This window comes from Vidua macroura, chromosome 15 (genome assembly GCF_024509145.1).
Source record: "Vidua macroura isolate BioBank_ID:100142 chromosome 15, ASM2450914v1, whole genome shotgun sequence".
NCBI lineage: Eukaryota > Metazoa > Chordata > Aves > Passeriformes > Viduidae > Vidua > Vidua macroura.
Window position 1 is genome coordinate 5,544,237 of NC_071585.1, and position 26,123 is coordinate 5,570,359.

Sequence of the window (26,123 nt, forward strand, 5' to 3'; positions counted from 1 at the left end):
TAGAAAAAACCCTTTAGTATAAAATATAAGGGAACTGACCAAAGCCAGAAAAAGCACAGTGATGCCTTCTCTACCTCCTTTGCTCTTCACCATGTAGAATTGTTTATCTTCATGACACTGACTGTGATGTCCTCAAAATTCTGTCCAAATCCTCCCCCTCAGCTCCAGCCTTCAAGCTGAAGAACTGCAGTACTGGCTGTTCCCAGAGAGTTTTCTCAGGATCTTTAGCAAAACAGCTGGACTGATGATAATACAGAAAACACTGATTATCAGTGTCTGCCTGCTGTGGTTATAGGTCAGTCTCCTAACATTTATCACAGGTCTCATTATATTTTTTCCTTAAAAAACCCCAAAACCCCCCCATAAGTGTAATCACACTAGGCTGTCTTCATCTGTCCTGCTACCTAGAAAAGTAAAATGTAATTAATTAATTCAAACCACACAAAAAAATGTGAAAACATATGGGAAATTCTGCTTTAAATGAACAGAAACCTTCATTTGGAAAGATTAGACAGCACTCTGTCACCCACAAGAGCTGATGCTGGGCTCCATTATGTACAGAGTGTTCTTATTCCTGTGAAGGACATTTAGCCCACAAATAGGGAGTCTTCAGGGGACAGGACAGGGAGTCCTGATTGAGAGAGAGAACACACTTGGAGTGTGATTCAATCCCAAAATTTAGGACTAAACTGAATATGCATACCCATCTTCAAATACTCTCAGGGAAGTCAAATTATAGGTTAAGAAATAAAGTATCTGAAAGAATTAAATCTGGCTAAGTATCACAACAGAAGTGGTCTTGAAATATGCAGTAATTATCCAGAAAATTAGAACTGGCAAATGAATATAGATGATTGAGACTCAAGGAGCCTTTGAGAAGCTGCCCAGGGATATATTGACAGGACTGGGCACATAAGGATTATTATTTCACTATTTAATACTGAAAATGTAGAGAACTCTGTGAAAGAAGGAAACTAACTGATTTACATATATTATTAGCTTCAGAAATACAGCTTGGAGAGTTTGCTATACTAAAAGAGGCTTTAAAGTGAACCAGAATTGATATAGAGATGAACTTTGAGAACTCATTCTCTGAATTGCTCTGGGTTGCTTTTGAAGAGCAGCACACCCAGCACACATGGTGAGCAGTTGGTTTGGATGGCAGATTCCTACCTCCCTCACAGATGTGGTGTTCCATTGGCTGCCCCAAACCTGGAACCTCCTTGGACTCCCCTTTCCTTTCAGTGCACTTTCTGTGCACTGAACAAAACTGATCAGAAACAACTTTTTAACACAAGAGTCAGTGATGTCCTGTTTTACTAAGCAAAAGAAGTTTAAATAGGAAAAAGAATAAAAGAACTACAAAAGACAAACTCCAGTCACTTAAGCAATTACAGCCATCCCTTGCTTTGTCCATATTCACACTGTGTAATACAGCTGGAGGGTATAGCTTTATGTGGGAGGTATAAATAGCACTCGCCTCCTTAAAATAATTCCCCTCCTAAAGAAAACTGGAAAGAGGAGTAACTTCACTGTAATTCATCTCATTTCAAGTTTACTAAATATAAGTGTTCTGTGGAAAACTGATAAACCTATTTATCTAGTGCCACTCAAGTTAAAAAAACAAAATAAATTCCCCCAGGAATCACGATTACTCATTCTTACAACTCAGCATCTGAGGAAACAGAAGCTATATTTTCACTCTTGAACGCTAATTTGATGTTGAGAAAAGTCCCTTAACCATTTGTGTGAAAAAATCCAACTGCTACCTTTCAATATTTCTGAATGACAGTCATGGCTCTGAGCAAACAAATGATGCTCACATATTGTGCCTTGCCTACAGGCATGTTGCTGTAATGGAATGATATTATGCCTTTTTACAAGATGATATCTCAGTTTCAATAGGGCAAACATGGCAAGGAAGTTTCGGTTTCCATGGTCTCCTTGGACTTTCAGGCAAATACAATTTCACCCACTCAGTGATGATCTTCTCGATCAGCAACGTGCTACTGAAAAGCCTGAATGACTTGAACAGTCAGCAGTTCCTGAGATATTTATAACAACTTCAGAAACCACAAAAGTCATCCTTCCCACTGAATAGCTGCTCAGCTGCAAGAGAGATGCTATTTGAATGCCCTCAATAATACTAGCATGCTTCTTAATAAAAGGAAAACTAAAAAATTACAAAGTGTCTTCTTCCCTCTCAGCCTGTAGGAAATCAAGCATGATAAGTTCATATTTTTATTTCATTTATCCAGATTGCTGCATTATGTATTTGGGAGCCCAGAGAAAATATCAAAGGACAGAAGGTATGAATATGAGTTCATATTGCATCTAAATACAGTCTGATATGCTCTGGGGATGAAGTGTACTTGTGATACATTCCAGGAATCGACTATGTTTCTTAGAGTCGAGCTTGTGTCAATCTCTCTTTCAGACCTGAGCACAGATGGAAAATCACTGTGCAAGCACAGACTAATGAACAAATAGTACATACAAGCCTCAGGATCTTACACATGTTCAATAGTAGGGCAGGCACCTCCAGGAGCCAGCATGGAATACATTAGCAACTTTGTAGTAGCTGCACCTCCTTCTGGGACTTTAATTCACAAATAAAACTGCCTCTTCCTCTGACACCAGTGCTGTTCTGCTGCACAGTACTAAGCATCCAGAAACTTGTGGTGATTTCAGGGTAAGAAATGAGTTTGTACACCACTACAGCATAAGTGGTGCTGATGTAATATAAGAAACCCAAATGGACCCCAGGAAAACAGCCCTGTTTTAGCATTGGGTTGTTCCAACTACTGTTTCAATCTACACATAGCTCTTTTGCCAGTTTTCTCCAAAAGGCCACTTTCTTGCCATTTCTTTAAACAACTAAAAGGAGTGGTACCATATAGAAGCAGTACCTCTTCCAAAAGTCAGTGGGTTTAGCACATGAACATGGAAGATCACAGCAATGGCATCCTCTGGTGACAAAGAGAAGTACGTAATGGGGGTCAGTTATTTGGGCTGGGAAAAACATTTAAAGCTACTTCACATAAATCTGTTACATGGACAGGAGTACTACTGAAAAATGTAGGGAGTTAGCTTTAAGAACAATGATAGCAAGCCTTTGATAGCAGGTAACTTCAGGGAAAGACAAGTTCTTCAAGGTACTTCCATCTCCCCAGTATCATCACATCTTTCTTTTATGGGTTTAGCCTAATCTGATGTTCTTTAAGCATGAGACAGACAAAATATAAATTGAAAAAATGGTCCTCTACTTTTACCAGAGATAGTGTTTCTTGTTCACAGATGGTTAAGATTTCAGCATGGTCTCTGTGGTGCTACCAACAGCTTTTGAGGTGCTGAAGAACTTTGCTGAGAGGTCTGCGAGCCAAAGACTGAACAGGCAAGTGGACAAACAGCTGCTCATAAGAAACCTCTCACTTGATTTGAGAGGCAGAGCTTCAGCCCTGCTGAATCACTGCCAATCATCCCCTGAGCTTCTTACAGGAAGAGTGTAGAGAAGAGAGTCAGCAATTTCAAATGCTGCAGAGAGGCTGAACAAATAAGATAAAAGTACTTCCCTTATCACTGCCAAGGAAGGAGAGTGTCATAGAACTTGTAAAAGCTTAAATTAAGCAGAAAGTTGTCTTTAACCTGTGTGAAATACAAGGAAATTAAAAGCAAAGAAAAAAGTTAATTTTCAGGTTGCTCCTATAGTAACTGTCAGAAGTCATTCAATTCTGCCAAGAGCTTCTGCAAAAAGTCACAAAAAAACATTTTATGGATAAAAAACACACCGAAACAAAAAACCCCAAACAGCACCAACAACACAATTAGGCTTATTAATTAGATTTTCTCTCCTTTGACCTAAGGAATGGAACTTAGGAAGCATCTTTTATAACTTACTATCTAAGAATTAAGTGAAAAAAGTTTTATAAAGAAAGAGAGTAAAAAATGAATAATATATTTCAAAACTCATTAGTTATGGGATAGTTCAGTTTTCAAAAAAATCTGTTTAGTCTAATATATACATATGAAACCTTTCCTATCCATTTTCCATCTGAAGGGGAATTCTATCCTACCTGAGCAGGACGTGATACTTCAACATCACATTAACAATCAATTCAAACCCATTGCCTTCGACAAGCTGACAGATTCCTTAAAAAGAACAGTGAGCAGAGTGTAAACACAAAGCACATCCCACAAAATATTTAGAAAATGCAATGACACTTAAACAGCCACCTACATGTCACTTTCCACATGTGACAGTAGGCATTCACTGCAGCACCTGAGCTGATTGGCCAGACTCAGGCTGAGCTTTATAAATGAAGCATTGACTAGAAAAAGCAGTGTGTACCTTGATGTAATTATGCACTAATCAGTGAAGTATGCAAGTATTCGTAATTAGGGAGATTATTAATAGTGGGATACCAGACGTGAGGAAAAGTACCTGTCTTTGGTGTGACTAATTTAGAGGAAGCTTTTGGTAAAACTTCTCATTTTGAAAGGCAAGACAAAATACATTCAGAGTATGGATTCCCATGATCTGTGCTTCAGTTTACAAGGGAAAAGTAAAACACCTAGGTTTTGTTTCGCTTTATTAAATTTAGTTAAACACCAAGTACAGACAAACCTGCAAACCTTCCTGCAAAGGTTTTATCATTCATCAGCCACACACAATGCATTTAGCACCAAGCTGGATTGACTTTATCAGACACAGATCTCTTTTATAGAAAAGAATAAAAAGGCATTATTCTAACTCAGTTATGGTTTGAACAAAGGCGCTGCTGCTTGCTTACCTAGGTGACCTATATCATCTAAGTTTTCTTTTATAAAACTAATAATTGACAAACTGAATAATGTGCTGTAATGGAGTTCTTGTTAAACAGTTTCATCATTTCTCTACTAGATGGAAAGGCTCATGATTAAATAATAATTGAAAAATCTTGTGGTTATTTTGAGAGGTTTTTTTTAAAAGCTCTCCATGTTGTGACCTTCACACAGTGATGTAGATACAGCTGCAGGCAAAAGCTCTTTCCTTAGAATTCAGGAAAAAGGAAGATCCCAGCTAACCTCAGCAGTTTATGAACCCAGCTGCTGCAGTATTTTCCTAATAGCCTTAATTCATCAGCCCATATTTCTGTTTTCCTCAGTTTCCTGGCTAAATGTCGGACTTCAATTCCTCGGTCTCAGTTCCTGATTGCCTTAGTTCTTTGATTATGAGGGGGGCATTCATATTATCAAAAAAAACCCCCACCATTAAGAGAGAGACTGCAAACAGAATACAGCTTCAGCAGGCCCTTGAATGGGATATGGACAAAAAGCCCAATGATGCTGTGCCAGAGCAGGGCACAGAATGTGGGAGTGGAGTCACCCCAGAGGCAATGGAAAATTTTCCAGGTGCTGAAGCCCTGACTGAAACGAATGGGGGAGAACAGTATGGACATTCATGGTGTAAGACCTTACCTCACCATATCCAGGGGGATTTTTTGGTTTGATTTGGGTTTTTTGTGGGCTTGTTTTGGATTTTCTGCTTGTTTGTTTTAGCATTCCATCCATTCCTCCTGTAATCATGAGTGCTAGAAACACCTGTATCTCTGGGAGGATGAAACCCAAGATCCTGATGCACATCTCTCAGGTCAACACTGATCTGAATGGAAAATCTAACAGCTGCCCAAGTGCTGAATGTCAGCTATGAGCACCTGAATGTCAAGATGGCATTTGGGTTTGCTCTTTCAGGCCACCAAGGCAGAGCTGTCTTGCCACATCTTCATCCTTAATCTCTAGAATATCATCAAGCACTTTGTTCCAGATAGTATTTATTGAGCTTTTCCAATATATACCAGACAGTGTAGCAGTAATTCATCACATCATCCTGCCAACCTACACTACAGTCTTGCTGGGTTATATTAAAATTGCAACAAATGTTTAAGCTTTTTAATTCTTCATTTCATATTCCTGTCTTACACAAGGCTTTAAAGTTTACCAGTACTACACATCCACTTTTTGTCCTTAACCCCATCATCTAGACTCTCCCTGCACTGAATACATAAGCCATTTACCTGGACCAAATTGAGTTTATGTGTAGTTAAGTCTTTAAAAGTCATTCCTGCTAGTCAATTCCCTCATTAGGAAACCACTTCCTATCAGAAGTGCCCTCAGGTTTTGAGAGCACATCAAAATTGGATCCACTTAAGCAACCGAGCTTTGATACTGCGCTTAATGACTTTCTAAATTTGTCATTTACAAAGTACTTTACAAGCCTTCCTAAAGAAGAGCTGAAGTCTGCCCATGCAGGAGCTCACCTCCCCAGCTCTCCTCCTTCAGGAGCCTCGGTGATGTATGACGTGTGCGATGCCATTTTCTGAGTGTATGACATTTTATTTAAATCCCATCATTTCCTTGGGACCATCTGGCCACTTTCTCAGCTAGGAACAGATCGCACAACTGTGACAGCTCCTCCTCTCTCCTCTCTCAGATCCGTGCCTCCTGTTGTTCCCCAGCTACCTGGGTCGCTCTGGGAGAGAAACAGGCACAACATTCCCAGACAGCTTTCCCTACAGAAACCAGCACTCCACTATGCCATATAGAGCAAGTCTGCATCTTCCCTGCTGTTCCTTGTACCCAAAATATCGATATTTTATCCCAAAACTATGAGGGCACATTATGTTTCCCACACACACGCAGTTGACGATGACACAGACCTGCTCCAACTGCATCACCACTATTTAAACATCCCCTTTTAACAAGGAAAGTATTTCCTGTTGGTGAAAGTGAATATTTCTTGGTGGGGAACTTGCAGCAAGCGATCCTAATCTCCCACGTGTTTAACCCAAACAGAATTCTGGGACCAACAACATGAAAAGCTTTTACTTTCTACTCCCTTACAACTCAGACACATTAGCATGCATACGACAAACCCAAAATAGTCTCAAGAGTAGAACCACAATGTTGCTATAATCTTTCCTGCAAATTATGAAGTGTGAAATAGAAAGCTGAAAAAAAAATTAAAAAATGAAATATTGATAACAACATGTCAAAATTACAACAGTAAAAGTAAGAAAATAAACTCCTTGGCTGTCATCTGTCTGGTGCCTTTTTGTAAATTCCTCTGATGCAATAACATCTTTTCTTTTCTACCGTAATTCCAAGTTTGCTATTCAGCAACATCCCAGGAAAAGCTCAGATTATACTGCTCATAAAATTGAAACAATGATACACTGTGAGGTCAGTTTGAATTATCATGTTTTTATTTTAAGATTTACAGATGCATTTGAGAAGTTACTGTAGGAAATTGCCATTGAAAACTTCACAGCAGGGAAAAAAAGGAAAAAAAAAATTTAGCTGATTTTTCATAAGATTCAATCAGAAGAACAATGCAAATACAGTTTTTCATATTTTACCTTATAATTTTTCCAACTTTATTTTCTTTATTCATGGCACTCTTTCATTCAGTAAGTGATATGCACATAAGTTACTGTCTGATACTCAACTTTTAATTACTACAATAAAAAGCACCACAAAAGCAATATAGAAAAAAATGGTAAAAGTCATTGCCACCAGTACATCTAGAATAGCAAACACTGATGGATATTGAACCTGAAAACATCAGTGCAGCACATTATCTATTCCATTATATACAATAATGGTACTAGCAGAAAAAGTGTCAAGGGAACAACCATCTACCAAAAAGAAAAAAAAAAAAATCACCAACACCATTTCTAGATTTTCTCTTTCACAGCAGGATCTAGATTCACATCAAACTGAAAACCCTCCTTCTGGGTTCACTTTGAGCCCACGAGTTCATTTCAGCACTCAAGCCAAGATTTGCCCTGAGTTTACATCCTACTGTTCCATCCTCCTTTCCTCTTCCTAAGATTACCTTTTCTCTTCTCTGTTATTGATCTGTTCAGCTGTTCACTCCCATCTGCCTTATGTCACTTGAATTTCACTGCTTTCCTAACAGCCTCTAACTGGTCATTCAACAACAGTGAAGCCAGGAAAAGAGAAAATTGCAGATCTGCTGCAAAAAGATTCTGTACATAAATGCTCCTTAATTATGATCATTCTGTTTTCATAGATTTTTAAACTGAAAGTTACCTTATTTTACAATGTTTTATATTTTTCAGAAGAATATAATTTTCAGTTCAACTTAAAAAAAAAAAAGAAAAAAAAGAAGAAGAGAAGAAACCAACCCTGAAAGAGTGGCTGCTTCAAGGTCACTACCTAAACATGACCAGCCCCTAGGCTTTACTCTGGAAATAGAAATACTGTAGGTTTAGAAAAGAACAAGGCAACTGATAAAAAAAAAAAAAAACATCCTTTTGAAAAGTTTGCCATGATGTTTCAGAATAAATAGTTACAAGATTTAATCAAAGAAAAACTCAGCATTGAGGAACCATGCTGTATCCCCTATAGCTCACACCTTGCACCCCCACAGGTGATTCTCTCTCCAAAGCTGGCGCATGACATCAGAGGTGATCTGTATTTCTAACTGGTCTTTTACATTTGCATGCATCAAAAAAAAAAATTAATTTACTTAAATCTCACAACCCAGTACATCATGTTGAGTAACAATCTGATGACAGATTTGTGTTACAAATTCAGAATTGATCTGTCTAAAGAACACATGGCCACATCTAGACAGCAGCAAAAACTACAAGATAGAGTAAGAATTTAGAGCCTAATTAGACTTCTGAAAATATAAGTGTTTGTAAATTATCAGTAAGCTGTTTTGTTAGGAAGAATTTCAGTATACCAAGTAAAATATGGAACTTAATGAGTTTCCATTATTTCAATTTACCTATAAGCATTCCAAGCCTGCTAATATTTCAAGGTTCACAGCATTCTGGTTTATGACAAAATTAAATCACACTAAATCTACAAGCACAGAAAATGGTCACAAGCTTTGTGAATGGATTTGAATGGGAGCAATTTTTAGAAATTAAGCTTCCTCTGTGCTACTTGGAGATGACAAAATAGATTTCTTGATACAAAAAATTGCGAGAGGTATGGGTTGTTTGGGGTTTTTTTAAAGGTTAAATTGTGATAGGATCTCAATATTTCAAAAAAATAGTCATCTTTTAGAGTTGAACTACTCTTTCATGACCCTTGAACTGTATCAGGGAAAAAGCTTTAGCAATGCTTTCCATAAATTCAGAGGTGTAAGCATCATGAGTTCCCTCTAATATTGCTAGGCATAAATGGGTAAAAACTCATACCAAGTAATGTCTTGCTTTATGCTGGTATCCTGCAAATATGAAACCATATCAGAGCACAAATTTCTCTTGAAATATAGATTCTTGTTACTTCCTCTCAGGACGAACACCTAGCAGGTTATTGATCTGCTTCTGAAGGACACAGTGTTTATTATGTAGAAAACCACTGCTAGGCACAAGTGTGAGAAATTAATGATGGTTTTGTAAGTGTCCACACTGTGGTGCTGAACCAGTGGGGCAACTGTCAATCTATATGATAATGTATCCCAAAACTTCATAAAATCAGTGATGTGAAGAAGCATTGATTTTTGAGCTAACCAGGCTTTGTGAGAGAGTAAGGCTAAAAAGTTTACTGAAGTTAACACCTCTGTGTACACAACACCTTGTGTGCTGTTTTTTTTAAACAACCAAACACACAGAAACCCTTCTCACAGAAACCCAAAATGAATTCCACATACTGGTTTATTACCTGCTTGCTGTTTGATCATGTTGTTCTTTCTCCTATTAATATCATTGTTAGAAACATGAAAAATGGATTCACTGCACTGTATTTCCAATTACTGAATAATTCACTTATTATGGGGAAGAAAATGAAAAACAAGTGAACAGGCTCATTCTTTTATCAGTCTGTGACAGTGTGTATATAAAAGTGGGCTCTGAGATCATTATGCTTTCTTAGACAAAAGGTGTGACACACTGCTGCCACTGAAATGGAGACAAGCACCTGCACAGAAGTGAATTCCTGCTACAGCACTGAAGCCCAACCATTCCATAATGTCAGAATTCTATTAGTCAGGATTTTTATTTGAAATTACACTCAGAAGCCTTAACAAAACTGTACTAAAATCAATGGAAGTTGTCATATTTTCTGTGAATGGTATTGTTAATAGGAAAAATCAATTAACCAGTCACTGATTCTTTTTAAAACATGGGCTTCCTTGTACAAACCATTATTAGTAAATGCACATTGCCTCCTTAGTTTTGATGAAGAAATGTATCCTGGTATGCCTATGGAGAGGATATATTACATGAAGATTCAATTTAAATCAACAAAAAAAGACTGTTGTTACAAACAAAATCAATTGCACTTTGCTGAACTTCTTCCTATCAACATATAAACTGTAATTTTGCCCTGTTTGCTTTGACAAGCAGTTGCATGTGTTTCTAAAGCCCGGCACACCCACTTTGCTGAAACCAAAACAACTGTCAGTGAATACAGGGAGGAGCCCAAAATAAACACCTACAAAAATGCTCTTCTGAGAGGCACCCAACATGTACCAAGCAGAATTTTATCCCTGGTGTCATGCTGCTGGAACAGTTGCTCTGAGGATTGATGATGTTAGGGAGGTTCCTCTTCAGCTCCTCAGAATGACAAGATCCAAACCCCTTTGTTTCTTTTTACCTAGGCTGACTTTACACTTTCATCACCCTATAAGATGGAGGACAATTTCCTGCAAATTCTTTTTTACTACTTTCCCTCTTAAGTTCTTTAAAGCTATGAGCCCGGAAAATTTCCCAGGTAAGACCTTTAGAGTGATCCACACAAAGGACCTGAATTTGGAGATGTGCACCTGAGAGGAAAGTGTAGAACACAGGACACTCAGACTCTACCCCTGCCAGGCTGTTCAGCCACAAGTGACTGGTGCTGTGCCCATTTCTGTGAGACTTTAAACTACACTGAACACAAGTGTTCTGCCTCAGCCCGATGCACAGATTTGGTTTCCAAAAGCCCCCCAATACCAGTAATAAAAGAGCAAAAGAATTGTTTTTACAACTTCAAAACCATGGAAAAAAAATACATAAAATTAAATCTGTTTGTTACAAATTAGCATCATGGTTACAGATATCAGCACATTGTGGATTATTAATATTACTTCAAGCTGTGTAGAAAAATCACATATAAAAACTGTTTCTCTTTCTGCTTCTCATCATTAAGTTTAATTTAAGATACTCGGAGCACAAACTTCTGTGACAGATTATGGCATGAGAAGTAAATTTTAAGATCACACATAATATCTCTCATATGATGCACATATAATACTTTCCTGATAGTGATGCCAAAAAAACCCAAACCAGCTTTAGTCAAACTGAGAAAGTGCAAACTTCACCTTTGAAAGCAGAGTGGTGCATTTTTAAGTAGGTTAGGAATACACTGAAGGAAAACCCTACCGTTCTCCTCGTCGGACTTGTTCTCGTTGTCGGAGTCGGTGAGCGTGAGAGCCGAGTTCTCCCGGCTCGACAGGCCGGAACTTCTCCTGGATTTGATGCCTCTGCCCCAGAGCCTGATGGCGTGCTCCGGGGACATCCCTCCCTCCGTGTCCGAGTCGTTGTCGGAGCCCGTGCTCAGGGAATAGCCCTGGTGCAGGATCCCGATGTCCGAGCAGTACCCGCTCCGGTGCGGAGACGGCTCGCAGATCCCCAGTTCTGCAAGGGTGAAGTTTGTTCCTAGAAGGACAAGGGAAAAAAAAAAAAAAAAAATTAAGTCATAGAAAAAGGTAGGGGATTTATTTTCAGCTTGAAAATGTCAGATATTTTTTTAATTTTATGCAGTTCTGCTGTATACCGATGAATTACTTACAGAAATCTCTGGTGCACTGGTCTAGCAAGACTTAACCTTGAAAACATCGAATGTATCTAAAATGGATGGAATATACAAAACAAAGGTAGGAAAGGTCTCTAAATTCTAGGCTACTCTTTTGGCCCCAAATAATTAATCACTTAATTAACATAAACCTCATGAAAAATGCTAATGACAGGACCTGCTTTAGTGTATATGCAACCTCATATTTGTAGGACAGAGCATGAGCTTTGAAGTTATGCATTTGATTACTCAAAAAGAGATTTTTTTTTTTTAATGAAGCTCATTTTCACATACACAAGTCTTTCACAGAGATAGTGAAAGAATGCAAATCCATCAGTGAGGTAACATGGAAATTCGTCACCAATTTTCTATTCACATTTGGTGTAACTGGTAATTTAATATCTGCTAAAGAAGCCAAGATAGACCTTACATTTTAACTGTTTTCTTTTCCCCCCATATTCCAGAGGAAAGAATGAATCGATACCAAAATCAGGAGGTCATTTGGTTTAAAGGCAAAACTTTCTGAGACAATGTCAAAACACGTGACCTTTAGCAGTTAATAACAACTCAGTGGACAAAATCTTATACATTTTTAAAGCACACTGAGTCCCCCAGGGTTCTCAGAAAGTCCAGATTTGCTGCCTGATTTCTGCTTATGTACTTGTTTCCTACAGTAATGAACAGGGCAGTAAAAAAATGAAGGGAAATATTCACTGGTCTCTAAGGCTTTCAAAGATTTTGAAAAGCAAAGTAATTTGAGCTTCATTACATTGGGCTAAAAACAAAAACCAGACTGAAGTTGCTGGCAGTATAACTGCCAATTATTTAACTAATTTCTTAATTCACAGGGAAACCAGATCTGTAGTCTGTGTTTCTAAAACAGTAGTTTTATTTCGTCCAAAATCCGTTTCTATTTTCTCCTTTTCCTCTATATATTTGTCAGAATGAAGCTAAACAATGGAAGTTCATACACTAATAAAATAAAACACACAAATAAGTGTCACCTATTAATAAAGAAGGTAAATGGATTTTTTTTTTCCTAAGTATTAGAACCTCTTTCTCAGATTATCCAGGAAAGCTCATAGCGTTTTATATCTATCTGGTTCCCCTTTCTGTACCAGCTCTCTCCAGTCTCATATTTAACTGCCAAAGCACATTTTGGATAAGGGGTGTATGCACACATGTAAAATGCAAAACTGGGGCCCAGTTTAAATTTATTCCTGAATCTCATCAGTTAAAGGAAGGGGATGGATTTGTTCTGGAAGCCTGACCTATGTCCTCAGCCAGCAATGCCCAGGCTCGGGCGCGGCTCTGTCACCCTGAGGTCAAACAGCCCCACAGTGACACCCTGGCCACAGCGCCAAGGGGAGAATTCCCACCAGACAATGCTTCTCAAGGAATGGAACATTTAGTGGCAATGTGTAAAAAGAATATAAAAAAGCTGACATTAAAAAAGCCAGCTCGCTTTCATCAACAGCAAATTAACCCAAACCCTTCTAGTTAGGAGCATATTTTATCTGCCGTCTAATATTTAATGTAGTAATCAGAAATTTAGTGGTTTGGCCAAAAGCAGGGAACTCAACAGTCCTAAAAATTAGCTTCTCAAGTGCACTTCAGTCTAGAGATTTTTTGCTTGTTGTTGTCTTTTTGCTTTTTTTTTTTTTTTATATAGGAGTTCTAACATGACAGATAAAGCTACTGTTAAGGAAGATGTAAACTTTAATCATGTGCAATTTCAGTAGAAGATATTCAATAAAAACAGTTTAATTGATTAACTTTGCTTCAGCCATATTAGCAAACTAAGGTTAGACTTATTTATAAAAAGGTCAAAATCAAACCAAAATGAATACTAAAAATGGACTGAACTGAATCATAGTAGCTCACCCAGGCAGAGTAATGTTGACATTAGATACACATTAAAATTACTAAACTCATAATGAAAATGAAGTTTTTCAAATTTTCTTGTTTGCTGGTGGCATGTCTACAAATACACCCAAATTATGAATATATTAGCTAAATTAAGCTGTTGTACATACACAGTAAAACATTTTGATGATATTCGGTGGATTTCAACAGCCCTTACAAGCCCAGATGATTTCACTTTGATTAGCATCCTGTTCTTACTTTGCCTGAGGAAAATGGTATAGGCACTGAAATACACTATTCACAAAACTCATTCACCCATTTGAGTTTTATTATCTGGGAACTTGGCATTTTCCAGCAACTGACAAAATTTTAAAAATTGAGAAGTGGATCATATCAAGAGCACAAATGGAATCAGCCCCTGAACCTCTGGGAAAGGATTTTCTATGCTGCTTCTCAGAAATCCCTTTACAGTCTTATGACCTGATGGTAGACATGAAATATTCTAGAAATTTCCCCATCTAGTAAAGACATGTTCTTTGCTGGTAGATTTTAAATTAGTTTTATATCCTAACTTTTGGCATTTGCTTCTGCAAAATATTATTTGAGACTTTTCTGTAATGCAGCATAAAGTGGCAAAATAACTTGTCCTTGGATAATAATCTTTTCACATCTACATAGATACATATATAAAAGATGTTTTCAGATATGTAATTTACATTCAAAAATATAGAAATGTATCTCTATAATTCCTGATAGTTTCATAGCCCTTAATTTACTGTAAAATCTGAGGAAAGGAAGATGGAAATACTAGAGTTATATTCTCTAGACCTTTTCTTATTCTGGACCATGTTCTCCTACATACCCTGTTTTCCTAAAATGAAACTGTCCACATGTTCTGAATGACATATAAACTGCTTCCACTAACATATTCTTCTCTCATTTACTCAGCCATTACAGCACATTAAGGTATTAATGCCATCATTAGACCACCAGTAGACCTTGTATATTCACCCTTGTATATTCACATAGAGGATAAATAAAATCTGGATGCACAGAAATATTTTTTCCAGTAATTCACCGAATAAGCTGAGTTGGAAGGGGATCATCGAGTCTGACTCCTGGCCCAACCATCACACTCTGTGCCTGGGAGCATTGTCCAAACACTTCCTAAACTGCCAGGCTGGTGCTGTGACCTCTTCCCTGGGGACCCTCTTCCTGTGCCCCACCATTCCCTGGGTGAAGATTCTATTTCTAATATCCAACCTAAACCTCCCCTGACACAACTTCAGGCCATTCCCTCAGGTCCTGTCATGGGTCACCAGAGAGAAGGGATCAGCGTCTGCCTCTCCCCCTCACAAGAAAGGAGACCTTCTGCACCCTGCTGTCTATGGAATGAGGTCTCTCCTCATTCTCCTCTTCCCCAAGAGACCAAGTGCCCTCAGCAGCTCCTCTCATGGCTTCCCCTCAAAGCCCTTCCCCATCCTGGCTGCCCCACTTTGGGCACCCTACTATTACTTTGCAGATCAAGTATAGTCTCATAGAAGATGAAAAAATGCCTAAGTCATTCCATATCCACTCAGGCCACCAGAACACTCCATGTGGAATCCTGATAAAAAGTTCAGCAAGAACAACTCAGCCCTCCTTGCCTCAGTGCCAGCACAAACTACAGCACTCATGAACTGGAGAGAGGAAAGGCAAGCACAGCCTGGCCTGGGGTCAAGGTTTAGTGTCTCCTTCAAGGAGTACCATCCTCACAGCTCTAATGATAGTGGGAGCTCAGGCATAGCAAGACCTTGCTGGGGACAAGCGAAGGCAGCAGGGCTGCAGTGCCACTGCTCGCCGTGCCCTGGCCAGTCAGACTGCTCTGCTGTGTGCCCACAAGCCAAACTGCACTGCCAGCATGAGCAGGCAGGCAAGGGGGGCTTCTTACAGTGTGAGACAGCACCCCCTGCACCTGGGGCTTGCAGGGAGCTGAGAGGAACTGAACTGCCCCTCCCTGGAATGTCACTTGCAAAGAAGGACTGAAATGTGCAGGCAGAATCCATTCTTGCATACTAAAAGCCTTTTTTCAGATTCTTGGAGCATCTACTACTTTGCTGGTGACACTAAGAGAAAGGAGATAGATAACGTCGGATCCTTATTGGTGGAAAAGAAAGAAACTTCTTTCCCTTGAAGAACACAGCACCAAAAATAGAAAGTCACAAGGTTTTTGCTTTTTCACATTAAACAGCTTAGCGGTCTCCATCCTCAGTTCCTTCATCCCCTCCTGCAGAAACCACTAGATGATTTTCATTAAAGGAAGGCAGTTAAACCCAGCTGCTCCCTTAAGGTGTACATAATCTCTCATACAAAAACAGATCAGTAGTATTCTAGTTTAGCAGAGTAGTATAATGTTATGTACTTGATCATCATTGCCCATAATCTACACGCTGTGAATAGTCTCTCAATAGAATAGATGTTTTCCTTTAAATGAGGACATTACTTCTATTATCTCTTTAGTGCACTTCCTTGTACAGAAATTTACTGTTTCAGTTATTTAGGATATAAACACTTACTAACAGTGTGTTGAATTCAATGATGTACTACTGTACTCATTATCCCTGCTAAGACTAGAAAGCATCACCATTTAAGCAAAGGTTACTTTCACCTAACCCCTAGGCAAAGGTCTCATTTGGCTGATCACAAACTGCATGAATTGCCCTTCTGAAGATTAATCTAATCCAGCTGTGATCGCTACAAGATGCCTCAGAGGAAGATCTCTGAAACCAGTAATGCACAGATAAGATAAATTTGCCTTCAGCACGACATCAAGTTCAAGACTGGGCTAAGTCTAAAATCAAAAGAATAAATATAACTCACAGTCTTTGCTACTACAATCAGTTACGAAAGTAAGGATAACAAAAATATATTGATTTAAGACATTCCATCCTTTCTCAAGTTTTTCTTATATTCACAACTTTAATGATTTTGCTGGCAGGAGTTCCACAATTTAGGTCTAATCTCTGGAAGAGGTCTCTCTTTTTAAAAATCTCTGATGCACACTTAATTTTGCTCAGTTCTTTATAAATTCAGTCTGCTTTGGTCCCTCCTGCAAACTGACTAGAAGCAGCAAACAGAAATGTTTGTGCACGTTGGAATGCGTGGTTTGAATGTAAAGTTCATTTCCTAGTTTCTCCTATCAATGACAGAAGAATTCTTTAATGGTCTTTTATAAACTACTTGCTCCTTTCTGAGATGCTGGGCTGCTTTTGCTGGGATAGAGTTGATTTTCTTCTCTGCAGCTGGTATGGGGCTGTGAGGGCCCAGCTATAGCTGAGCAGTTCTTACACAGAGTCAGGGTGTAAGAACTCTCTCTTCCTCTCTAACCCACCAGCTGTATTTCTGGCATCACCTTATGGAGATGAACCTGATTTTGATGATATTCTGGCTTAGGGAAAAGTATACATGTATGGCTTTCTCCTCAAGTGCTGATGTTGATTAAAGACAAAATCAGATTTGAGAGGACAAGAGGATGGAGCTAGGTAGCAAACATGACTATTTTTCTTATCCCACACAGCCCACATTGAAATGCAAACCTTCAGGCTAACACTTTACTTTCTTAGCCAATCTTTCCAACTTTTCCAAGCTCAAAGGAATTGTAAAAGAAGTACAGCTTCATTTATTATAAAGGGATGTGTTATTCCTTCCGACTGTCCATTCTCAAACCTGAAGGAGATGGATGTATGCAATTCTGTAAGCAATTGCTCTGCTCTCCTCTGTGCTTCACCCGTCTGTGCTCTCCCTGGGTGCACTTCTCCTCCTTCTCCTTGCTGATTAAGTGCCAGCAGAAAGAAAATCCCAGGCTGAGCCTCCCCTGTTATTCTCTGTCTGGCAGCAGAAGGCTGGGAAAGCCCTGCTCAGAGCTGACCTTGCGGGCCAGCAGCAGCTCCTGGGCACACCTGAGAGCTCCCAGCACTTCTGCACTCAGACTGCAGGAAATCTGCTGGATTTCTGCAGAGATGCACAGACAGAGAGAGGGGCAAGATTTCCAGACTTGGAATCTCTCACTGAAAGCATGGAGATACCTTGGTTTAACCAACACAACACGAGGGATTTTCTCCAGCATCCATCTTAAAACCAGTCTCTGTCCAGTCTCCAAACAAACCCACCCCAAGAGACAAAAATTCAGTTCCTGTTACTTTTTCCTTTACAAGCAGCAGAGAAAGAACAGATTGTGAAGCCTCATGGCAAATCATGAAGTTCTTGTAAACTCCCCAGCTCTGGTCCAAATGCCATCAAAGTAATAGTGGGTTTTGGAGGTGGTGGTTGGGATTGTTTGTTTGTTTGTTTGGGTTTTTAAAATAGAAATTTTATGAAAAAGAGTTAGAGTGCATATTTTCTATTCCCAGCCCCAAAATGGGTCAAACTATGGAATAATTTTGTTAAATGCCTGTTTCCTTTTAAGAGACAATGAATTTATAAATAAAATCCATCACAGAAACACAAGAAAATATTAGAAATTTCTGTGTACTTAAAGTGATAGCTAGCATAAAGAACACAGAAAGAATGATTTTCAATCTAGTTTTTTATGTTTACCAACCTGCTCAACAACTGATACTATCTCCTGTCACACAAGCATATTATTTTCCTATGATGGAAAAACAACTACAGGTCCATGGAAAATGCAAACTTGGGAAAGTAGTCAGTTTTAAAGATAATATAAGGAAAGAATTAAGTGCAATCCCAATAGAAGACAGCTACCATTTAGTACCTGTATTGACTATGCATGTTTGCAATGCACAATTAGGCTCATTTGGCACAAAATAGTACAATAATTATACCATGGTCCCACAGAATTTAAAGTCAGTTTTCACCAGTAAAAATATGTCATTCTCATTCTAGTCTAGCTCAGAAGATTTAGGTCTGCTGTTGTTAAAATATTTTCAATTGTGTAAGAAAAGGACAGTGAGTTCTCCTTGACTTCCAGTTGACTATCTCTCTGTCTCTATATATATACATATAAAGTACTTTTTTGATAAAATCACTGTATAGCTGTTTATCTTCACTGATACACTATACTGAGTTCAATTATTAAGAAAAAGCTCTACAAAAATCTGTAGCAAACAACCAGTGGATAAATGAGCTGTTGATACTTTGCTGAATTAATGTAAAGCCTTTTTCTTATTTTTATACTCTAAAATCAAGATTTAAAAAGTGACAAAAGATAAACCACTGTTCATGACTTGATAAATAATCTGTGCTCTCAAGAAACAGCAGAAGTCAATGGTAATAAGCTTTCATACTTCCATGACTGTTTAATTGGGAACTCTCAAAAAACCTGAATCAGCTGTCAACACAGACAAAACCTTAATTGTTTCTCGTTACCTTGCTTCACAAGCTGGGAACACGGCTACTCTGTATTTTATGATGGTCCCCAGGCACATATAAAGATTTCTGAGCACTAGCAGCTGTCAGCTCTTTAGTCACAAGGTGCTTCTTCACTGTAAATACCATGTCACTTAGAAATAACGGTAATGTAAATTGTAACCTGTGCAGTAGAATAAAAAGTTTAAACCATTATTCGGCTGAGAACTTGTGTTTATATTCTGAATGATGTTGCTCCTAACACATTTCAGAAATGACAGAGATATCAGCTTTTAACTCTGCATTTCTAATCCTACTAGGAGCACCATCAGTAGACCAATATGAATGACTTTGAGGACTGAGAAAATAATTCACCTAAAATGAAGAGGTTCCCAAATAAATCAAACATTTTAAACTGAGAACTGCATCAATTGAAAAAGTCACATAAAACATCCACATAAACTTCATGCCAGACTTGAAGAATAATGAAATTAAAATCATTTGAGCACTATAATTTTGGAGTAAAAGATAAATATCTTATAATCAGGTATCAAGGGAAACAGCTCTTTGAGAAGTTTACCTACAAACAACCACATCTTCTTTTATTCACCAATTGTCTTCATTATATGAGATCAGGAAACATCTGTATTTATTTGACTGAATTATAAACTGCTTTCAGCTTTTCACTTTTAAGCCTAGCTAAATAATTAGTTATTTTCATCAGCCAGTCAGTTGTGGTATTATGACTGAATCAGTTGGCACCAATCCAGATGACAACTGGTCCTGAACTTTGCTACAGACAAAATACAAACCCTTAATACAGGATTTCTTTCATTCTACCAGTGACTACTGTTTGCACACTGCACAAACAATCTCAAGCACACAAACACAGTGATCTGCCCTGCTGGCACATCCAGAGCTTGCAGGGCTACAGCAACAGCACTGCACAGCCACCAGCTCCACTGCTGGAGCTTGCTGGTCGTGCCAGGCATCTGAGGACCCATGGAGGAAGAAATATGATCTCCTCCCATGCACCTCTTTTCCTTCCCTACCTTGCAGTGTTTTCCAGGCAGTCACAACATGCTGCTGTGTGATTTTGTTTTCCTGGTCCATGTACCCATGTTGAACACCAAGATTTCAGCCTGTTGCACTCAGCAGTGGTGCTGGCAGGCATGGACTGTTCCAAGGTTCTCTTCCCACCTCAGCACCCCAACTCCCCTTGGTTAATGTAAACTGCTTCTCTATTTCATCTCAACTTCTCTGTGTTTCAGTGGTTTAGAATTTCAGTAGCAGTGTTTTAATTTAGACTACTTTTCCCTTCTTCAATCGACAGAGAAATTTGCGTAATGTGCCAATAAACAGGTTATAGATTCTGTTTATTCAAACTTTCTGCTGTTTGAAACTATGTCTTTGTTCTATAAAACTCCATTGGAACAATAGGGCCAGTTGTCTCTTCCCTTTCACTTTTGTCTCAGATTTGAAGGACTGCCAGCACTGACTTTATTGGTTAATAATAGGTGTGCCAAAGAGTGTGCCAAAGCGTGAGTCAAGCTCCTACCATCACTCTGCATTAAGTTTAACAGCTGGCAGTGTGCGATCCCCTGAGGAGGAATTATCAAGATATCTCATATTAGAACAACAATTTTGTCAAATAATCTTTAATGTATGGGAAAATGTTGACCCTGATTTTCACAAACTGACTTTAAAAATAATGATTTTCCCCTACTAGATCAAATATTCTACATAAGAACCAGCTGTAATTAAAAAAATACTATACTTGCTGTCACTTAGTTCTGCATTAAAAAAATTTCAGCCTAAACCCAAAATCTTTGTGAGGCATTATTTTTAAGAGCTAACACAGCAAATACTACAAAATCAGACCAAAATTCAGTTGGTTTGAAAGAGAGTTACTGCGCAGGCTGTGTTATCTGACTATTTTTAACACGCACGTCATCTCAATTGCTAAGTGCCTTTACTTGCTTCATAAGTGCCTTGCAGATCAGGTGAAATGATAAATTCACATCTCACTGATAAAGGTCAAGTATGCCTAGGCATCATACGATTACATTATTATTTTTTTTATTTATCATCATCATCATTATTATTTTTGAGTTTGCAGACTCCAATTATAGAACTCTTCGGATTTAGCAAGAGAGAGATTAGATTGGATTATTCATTAATCCTCCCACTAGTTCACACTTTTCAGCCTACCAATGTTTTGCAAAGAAGCATTTTAGGCTAGTTCACATAATTCCCTTTTGGTTACATGGGAGTCACAAGCAGCTCTGAACCGAAAATCTTTGAAAGGTAGTATGGAGTATGTAAGGGCAGCACCGGAGAACAGGGATGGGAAAAAACCCTCTCCTCTCTGCAGCTTACAGGATGCCTTGGATGAGAGCTTGTCCATTCTGCTGCCAGACTCTTCACCCACGACGTGCATACTGACAGCAGCACTGCCTGGTACTGCTGGACGTCCCTTGCCTGTGGCCTTGCAGTCACTGTCTTATCAGAAAAAATTCTGTTTTAATTACAGTGTGATAGGGCACATGAGCTAAGCTGGCTGGTGGCCTCAGGTGGCTTAAGCCACCATGACAGGCTCTGGATATTCAGATTTATCCATCACTTTCAGACTGATGAACTCTGATTCAGCTGAGCATGCCAGCACCTCTATTTAAATTTCAGATTTGTGGTTCTCAAAGGCATTTGCTTGTTCTATTTTCTTTTTTGTTATCTCTTTAAAGACTTCAGAAGTTCTTCTACAACTTACTTGTGTTACAGGAACTGAACACAGAATAAGTTTTATAGGGGCTTTGGGGTCTTTTTTACATACGTTGGTTTTTTTTTTGTTTTGGTTTGGTTTTTTTGTTTGTTTGTTTGTTTTGGGTTTTTTGTTTGTTTCTTTGTTTGTTCATTCTAAACTGGGAATTTGGTGAACTACGTGCACGGATATAGAATCAAGGAGAGAACAGTTTCATCCTTGAACAGGAAAGCCTGAGGAGAAAACCCTCCATCCAAAAAAGTGAACAAATCCAAAATTTCTAAGGATTTCTGACCTGGAAAGTCATGACAGAAATCTATAGCTAAAATAATCAGAAGTGTACAGTGGAGATTAGCCGTGGTCCTCTAAATTACTTTAGGAATAACTTTAAGAAGTCCAAAGCAGGAACGCACAAATCAAGTCATTCAAATTCCAGTATGTTCTCTGTAGGGGAAAAAATTCTTCTTTAGTTTAAAGAATTTTTGTTAGAAATGAAGCACCAAACTAGTGATATTCCTGTTGCTCCCTCTTAATATCACTTATATGTAAGAACATGTTTGAAAATGAGCTTGGAAGTGAAGTTGTTTTCCCAGTAAATGCAGGCTAACATGCATAGACAGCACAGAGCACAGGCTCACCCAGGTAAGCACTGCCCTGCCCACGGGCACACCAGAACTGCCAGGGGGGGTTGGCAGGCTGGGGCTGCAGTGCCCCCACCTCACACAGTTCCCTGGACTGGCCAAACCCAGCCAGAATTAGTAAAGCCTGACTTGAGAGCACTGGTAGCAGAAAATTTGTGAACAGGAAACTGGAACAAGCACCACGAGGCATATGGGCTCTTCTAACTAACCCACTGGAGCGAAAGGAAAATGAGAAAAACATTGCCATTTGGTTTCCATTTTACCTAAAATTATGGGGTTTAGTTTTTGACCTATTTAACAATACTTGCCTCTTCAGAGTCCCACTGCAGGCACAGCACACAGCAAGTGGGTAATACTGCTCAAAATTTGTTTCAATTGCAGACTAATGCCACTGCTTTTTTCAAATCAGCTTTTAACATTCCTGTTATCAGGAAATGCCCTTTTTAGAGGGAAAAAAGAAACCTACACCAGCCTGCTCTTATGAATGCCTCAAGCATTCAAAATTAGCAGTGAGAATCCTGTGGATACTGCATACTCCCATCTTAAGAGCAGATGTGGCACTGTATAGTTTTGGTATTAAGTACTGCCAAGGTTCCTTTCAAGCAAAGAACTATTTATCTACTTAACACAGAACATAACCAACTTTTGTAAGTTTCATATATTACATTTATTTCAAAATGCTTGGCATTATTAATCCTTTTTATATTGTTAATATAAAGATTCTGCTTCAAAACCCTAGAAAGTTTATTTTTTTTCCTTTCTTTTTTGCATTGCATGCACTGATGAACTAGCCTGCTCAGCAAGCATTTAACAGATTAGACACTTGAACATGGTTTCAGGCAATGCTCTCTCATGTTTCTGCGTATTGCCTGATAAACACTTCAAAGTAAACCGCTCATAAATATGAAATGAAAAGCCAAGAAGTCGTTATGCACAGCTTTGAGATACAAATCTCTTTATTCCCCTCTGAAGTGGAATTTGATTGACATAATGAGTCATAGATCCTGTCCAGGGACACACTGCCTTATCCCCTTTTCCTCAGGAGACAGGGAGTCTTTAAAGAAATCCACTTCAGAACTTTCTGATAGACAGCTCCAGGAAAGTTGAACACCACACAAATGTATTATTTTGTATTAATACCCACCTTAACAACTGTGACATGTGTCAAAGATTGACTCCAAAGGCCCAGCATCTCACCCTGTCACAGGAGGCCAAATCTGAGATGTCCATTCTATCTCATTATCACGAACACGGCGACACAGGGCCACAGAGGAGAGCTCCCAGAGCCACAAGGGCTCGTGCTGAGCTGGGCTCTGTCCTGTGCTCATCCCCAGGGCCCCTCTGTGAGCCTGGGCAGCAGCAGCTCCATCCCCAGCAGGCAGGAACAGCTGGATCCTGGTGCAGCTTCCCGAGGAACAGGTGAGCCCTTGTGCCTTGGGCTGCTCCACCTCGGAGCCCGGCACCTTCCCTTTCCTTGGGACTGGCACAAGGAGCTGCAGCAGAGCTGCACCCCTGCACTGCTGGCACAGCTCCTCCTGCCCAGCTCTGCCCACGCCCCACCCTGGGGCCAGAGCAGAGGGGGCTGCCAGGGATGCTCCCACCCGAGGAGTTCCACATCGCTGTGACCCTCATTAGAAGGCAGATTTATCAGGTACAGACCCCCACAGTCATTTCCTACAGTTCACAGGTCCGTGCTGTGAAGGAAATTAAGACTTTCATGTGAGAAGGAGCAGTTAAAACCATCTAGCCTGAAAAACCTCTGAAATGCTAATTTGGATATTGCTGTTAATAAATGATACCCATATGAAAATGACAAAAACTATGTAATTGTTGGTCATTGCTATTCCACAAAATGTCTATTCCAATAAAAGTCAAGCTTTAAGCCACCACACTGAAACTGCTGATCAGTAGTGCCATAAACAAAATTATAGTGCAATAAATTGCTACCCTACAATGTTGTATTCACAACCTGCATTTGTAGTATTTGTGGAGGTTTTTAGAAAGAATCCAGAAAATATCTGCCTAAATTAAGATGCAACTTCTGGCACTTGATTTGCTAGCCATGCTTTATACATTAAATTATCCATCGTTACTGGCTTTCATTAGTCTCTACTCCCTAGGAAATAATCACACACAAAGTATACAAGATCCACCACTCACAACTTGGCTTTCTTTTGTTAGTGGTTGTGCTATTATTAGTGTTATACATGAGCCATTCACATGATTTATACAATAATACATACATCATTAAGATTTAAAAGGCAACAGTAAAAAATTAGCTTAATTTGTAGTGTTCAAAATGCACTCTTTTTTTTTTTTTGCCAATAAAAATGAAAGGCTAATATCTACAAAAAGCACACAGTAAAACAATGAAATGGAGAGAAGACTAACTATTAAGAGGACTGAATTCATATTACATGTAAATAATGAAACATTAAAGTCTAATTTTGTAGAAAAAAGCTGAAAGGGAGATTTAGAAGCTTAAGATGATGAAAAAAACCACAATGTGGTATTGCCTTCCATCTACAAAGACATCGCTGCCTCTTCTCAGCCCTCAGTCACTGAGATTACTCAGACATTTTTCCCTCTGAAATGTTTCTTGTTAAAAACTTCTACTGTTGTTACTTATTGTTTACAAATTACAAACACATTTTGACTCTGCTATATTGCGAGCACTTCCATCTCAGACATCTTAATGGCCTGCTCTGGCTTCTCTAATCACTGCTAAGCAATAAAGATTTACATCAAAATACAACAACGTGAATTGCAACAAATACTGAGCAAAATGGGCAAGTGCTTGACAAAGCCCAGAACTAAATCACAGCTCATGACTATAAACAGGTATTCTCCCATTTTGCAATTTTTGATTATGGATTGGCCTATGTAAATTACAAAATTTTTGCCCAAATTGCAACTCTTTGTAACTATTTTGAATATTTGTGAAGAAACATTACCATACACAGAACTAGGGAATTATGGCCATGTACCTTGGCACATATCTGAAAATTCTTGTCACACCCAAGAATTAATTTTCACACATGTATTATTCCAGTGTAGTGTTGATGGATTGCCAAATGAAAAGCAAATAAGGCATCCAAAATATTCGGAATTACTCAGTCTTCACAAGACCTTCTGCAGCCCTCACAATTCCTACACAATCAATATTATACATACCAGTAAAATTACTACAAAAATGAACTAGAACTTAAATACCTTTTTTATGATAACTATCTTAGAATAAAGCATGTTTCTATAAACAAATGTTATTTTTAGAGATGACACCACCGTTACTGAGCTTTCATTACAAGAGGTGAAATGTTTGGGTAGGGCTTCAGGCAGCATTAGGTATTCTGATGGGGTGAACAAGCACAGCTGCCACTCACACCCTGTCAGTCACTTCAGCACACAGAAACCAAGTTGTCACTGGGAAAGGAGCTCCTCAGAGAGCTGCAGTTGCTGCTTGACCTGCAGCTGAAAAGCAAGTGCTTTGCTCACTAGATCTATTAGCCCTTTGACTTCATTCATTCACTGGCTAATATAAATACATTGCTAAAGTGAGTGATTAATTCAGTTTCTTTGGCGAGAGTGCTAAATTCTTGAAGCCTCTAGAATGACTATCCATGGAGGTTCCAAAACATAACTGGTTATCTATCATTTGTAATTAGAAATCTGGCAAGGGCCACTAAGCTGTTGTTTCTTTTTCTTTTTCCCTCTTCAACTGCTCT

At 38.8% G+C, this 26,123-nt stretch overlaps 1 protein-coding gene across 1 annotated transcript in view; it reads right to left on the reverse strand.

Moving 5' to 3' along the window:
- Positions 1-26,123, reverse strand: part of TENM2 (teneurin transmembrane protein 2) — a 555,006-nt gene that overhangs the window by 432,749 nt on the left and 96,134 nt on the right. Inside the window, exon 3 of the mRNA XM_053991099.1 lies at positions 11,379-11,654. Coding sequence (XP_053847074.1) covers positions 11,379-11,654 — 276 coding nt within the window. The remainder of the gene's footprint in view (positions 1-11,378; positions 11,655-26,123) is intronic.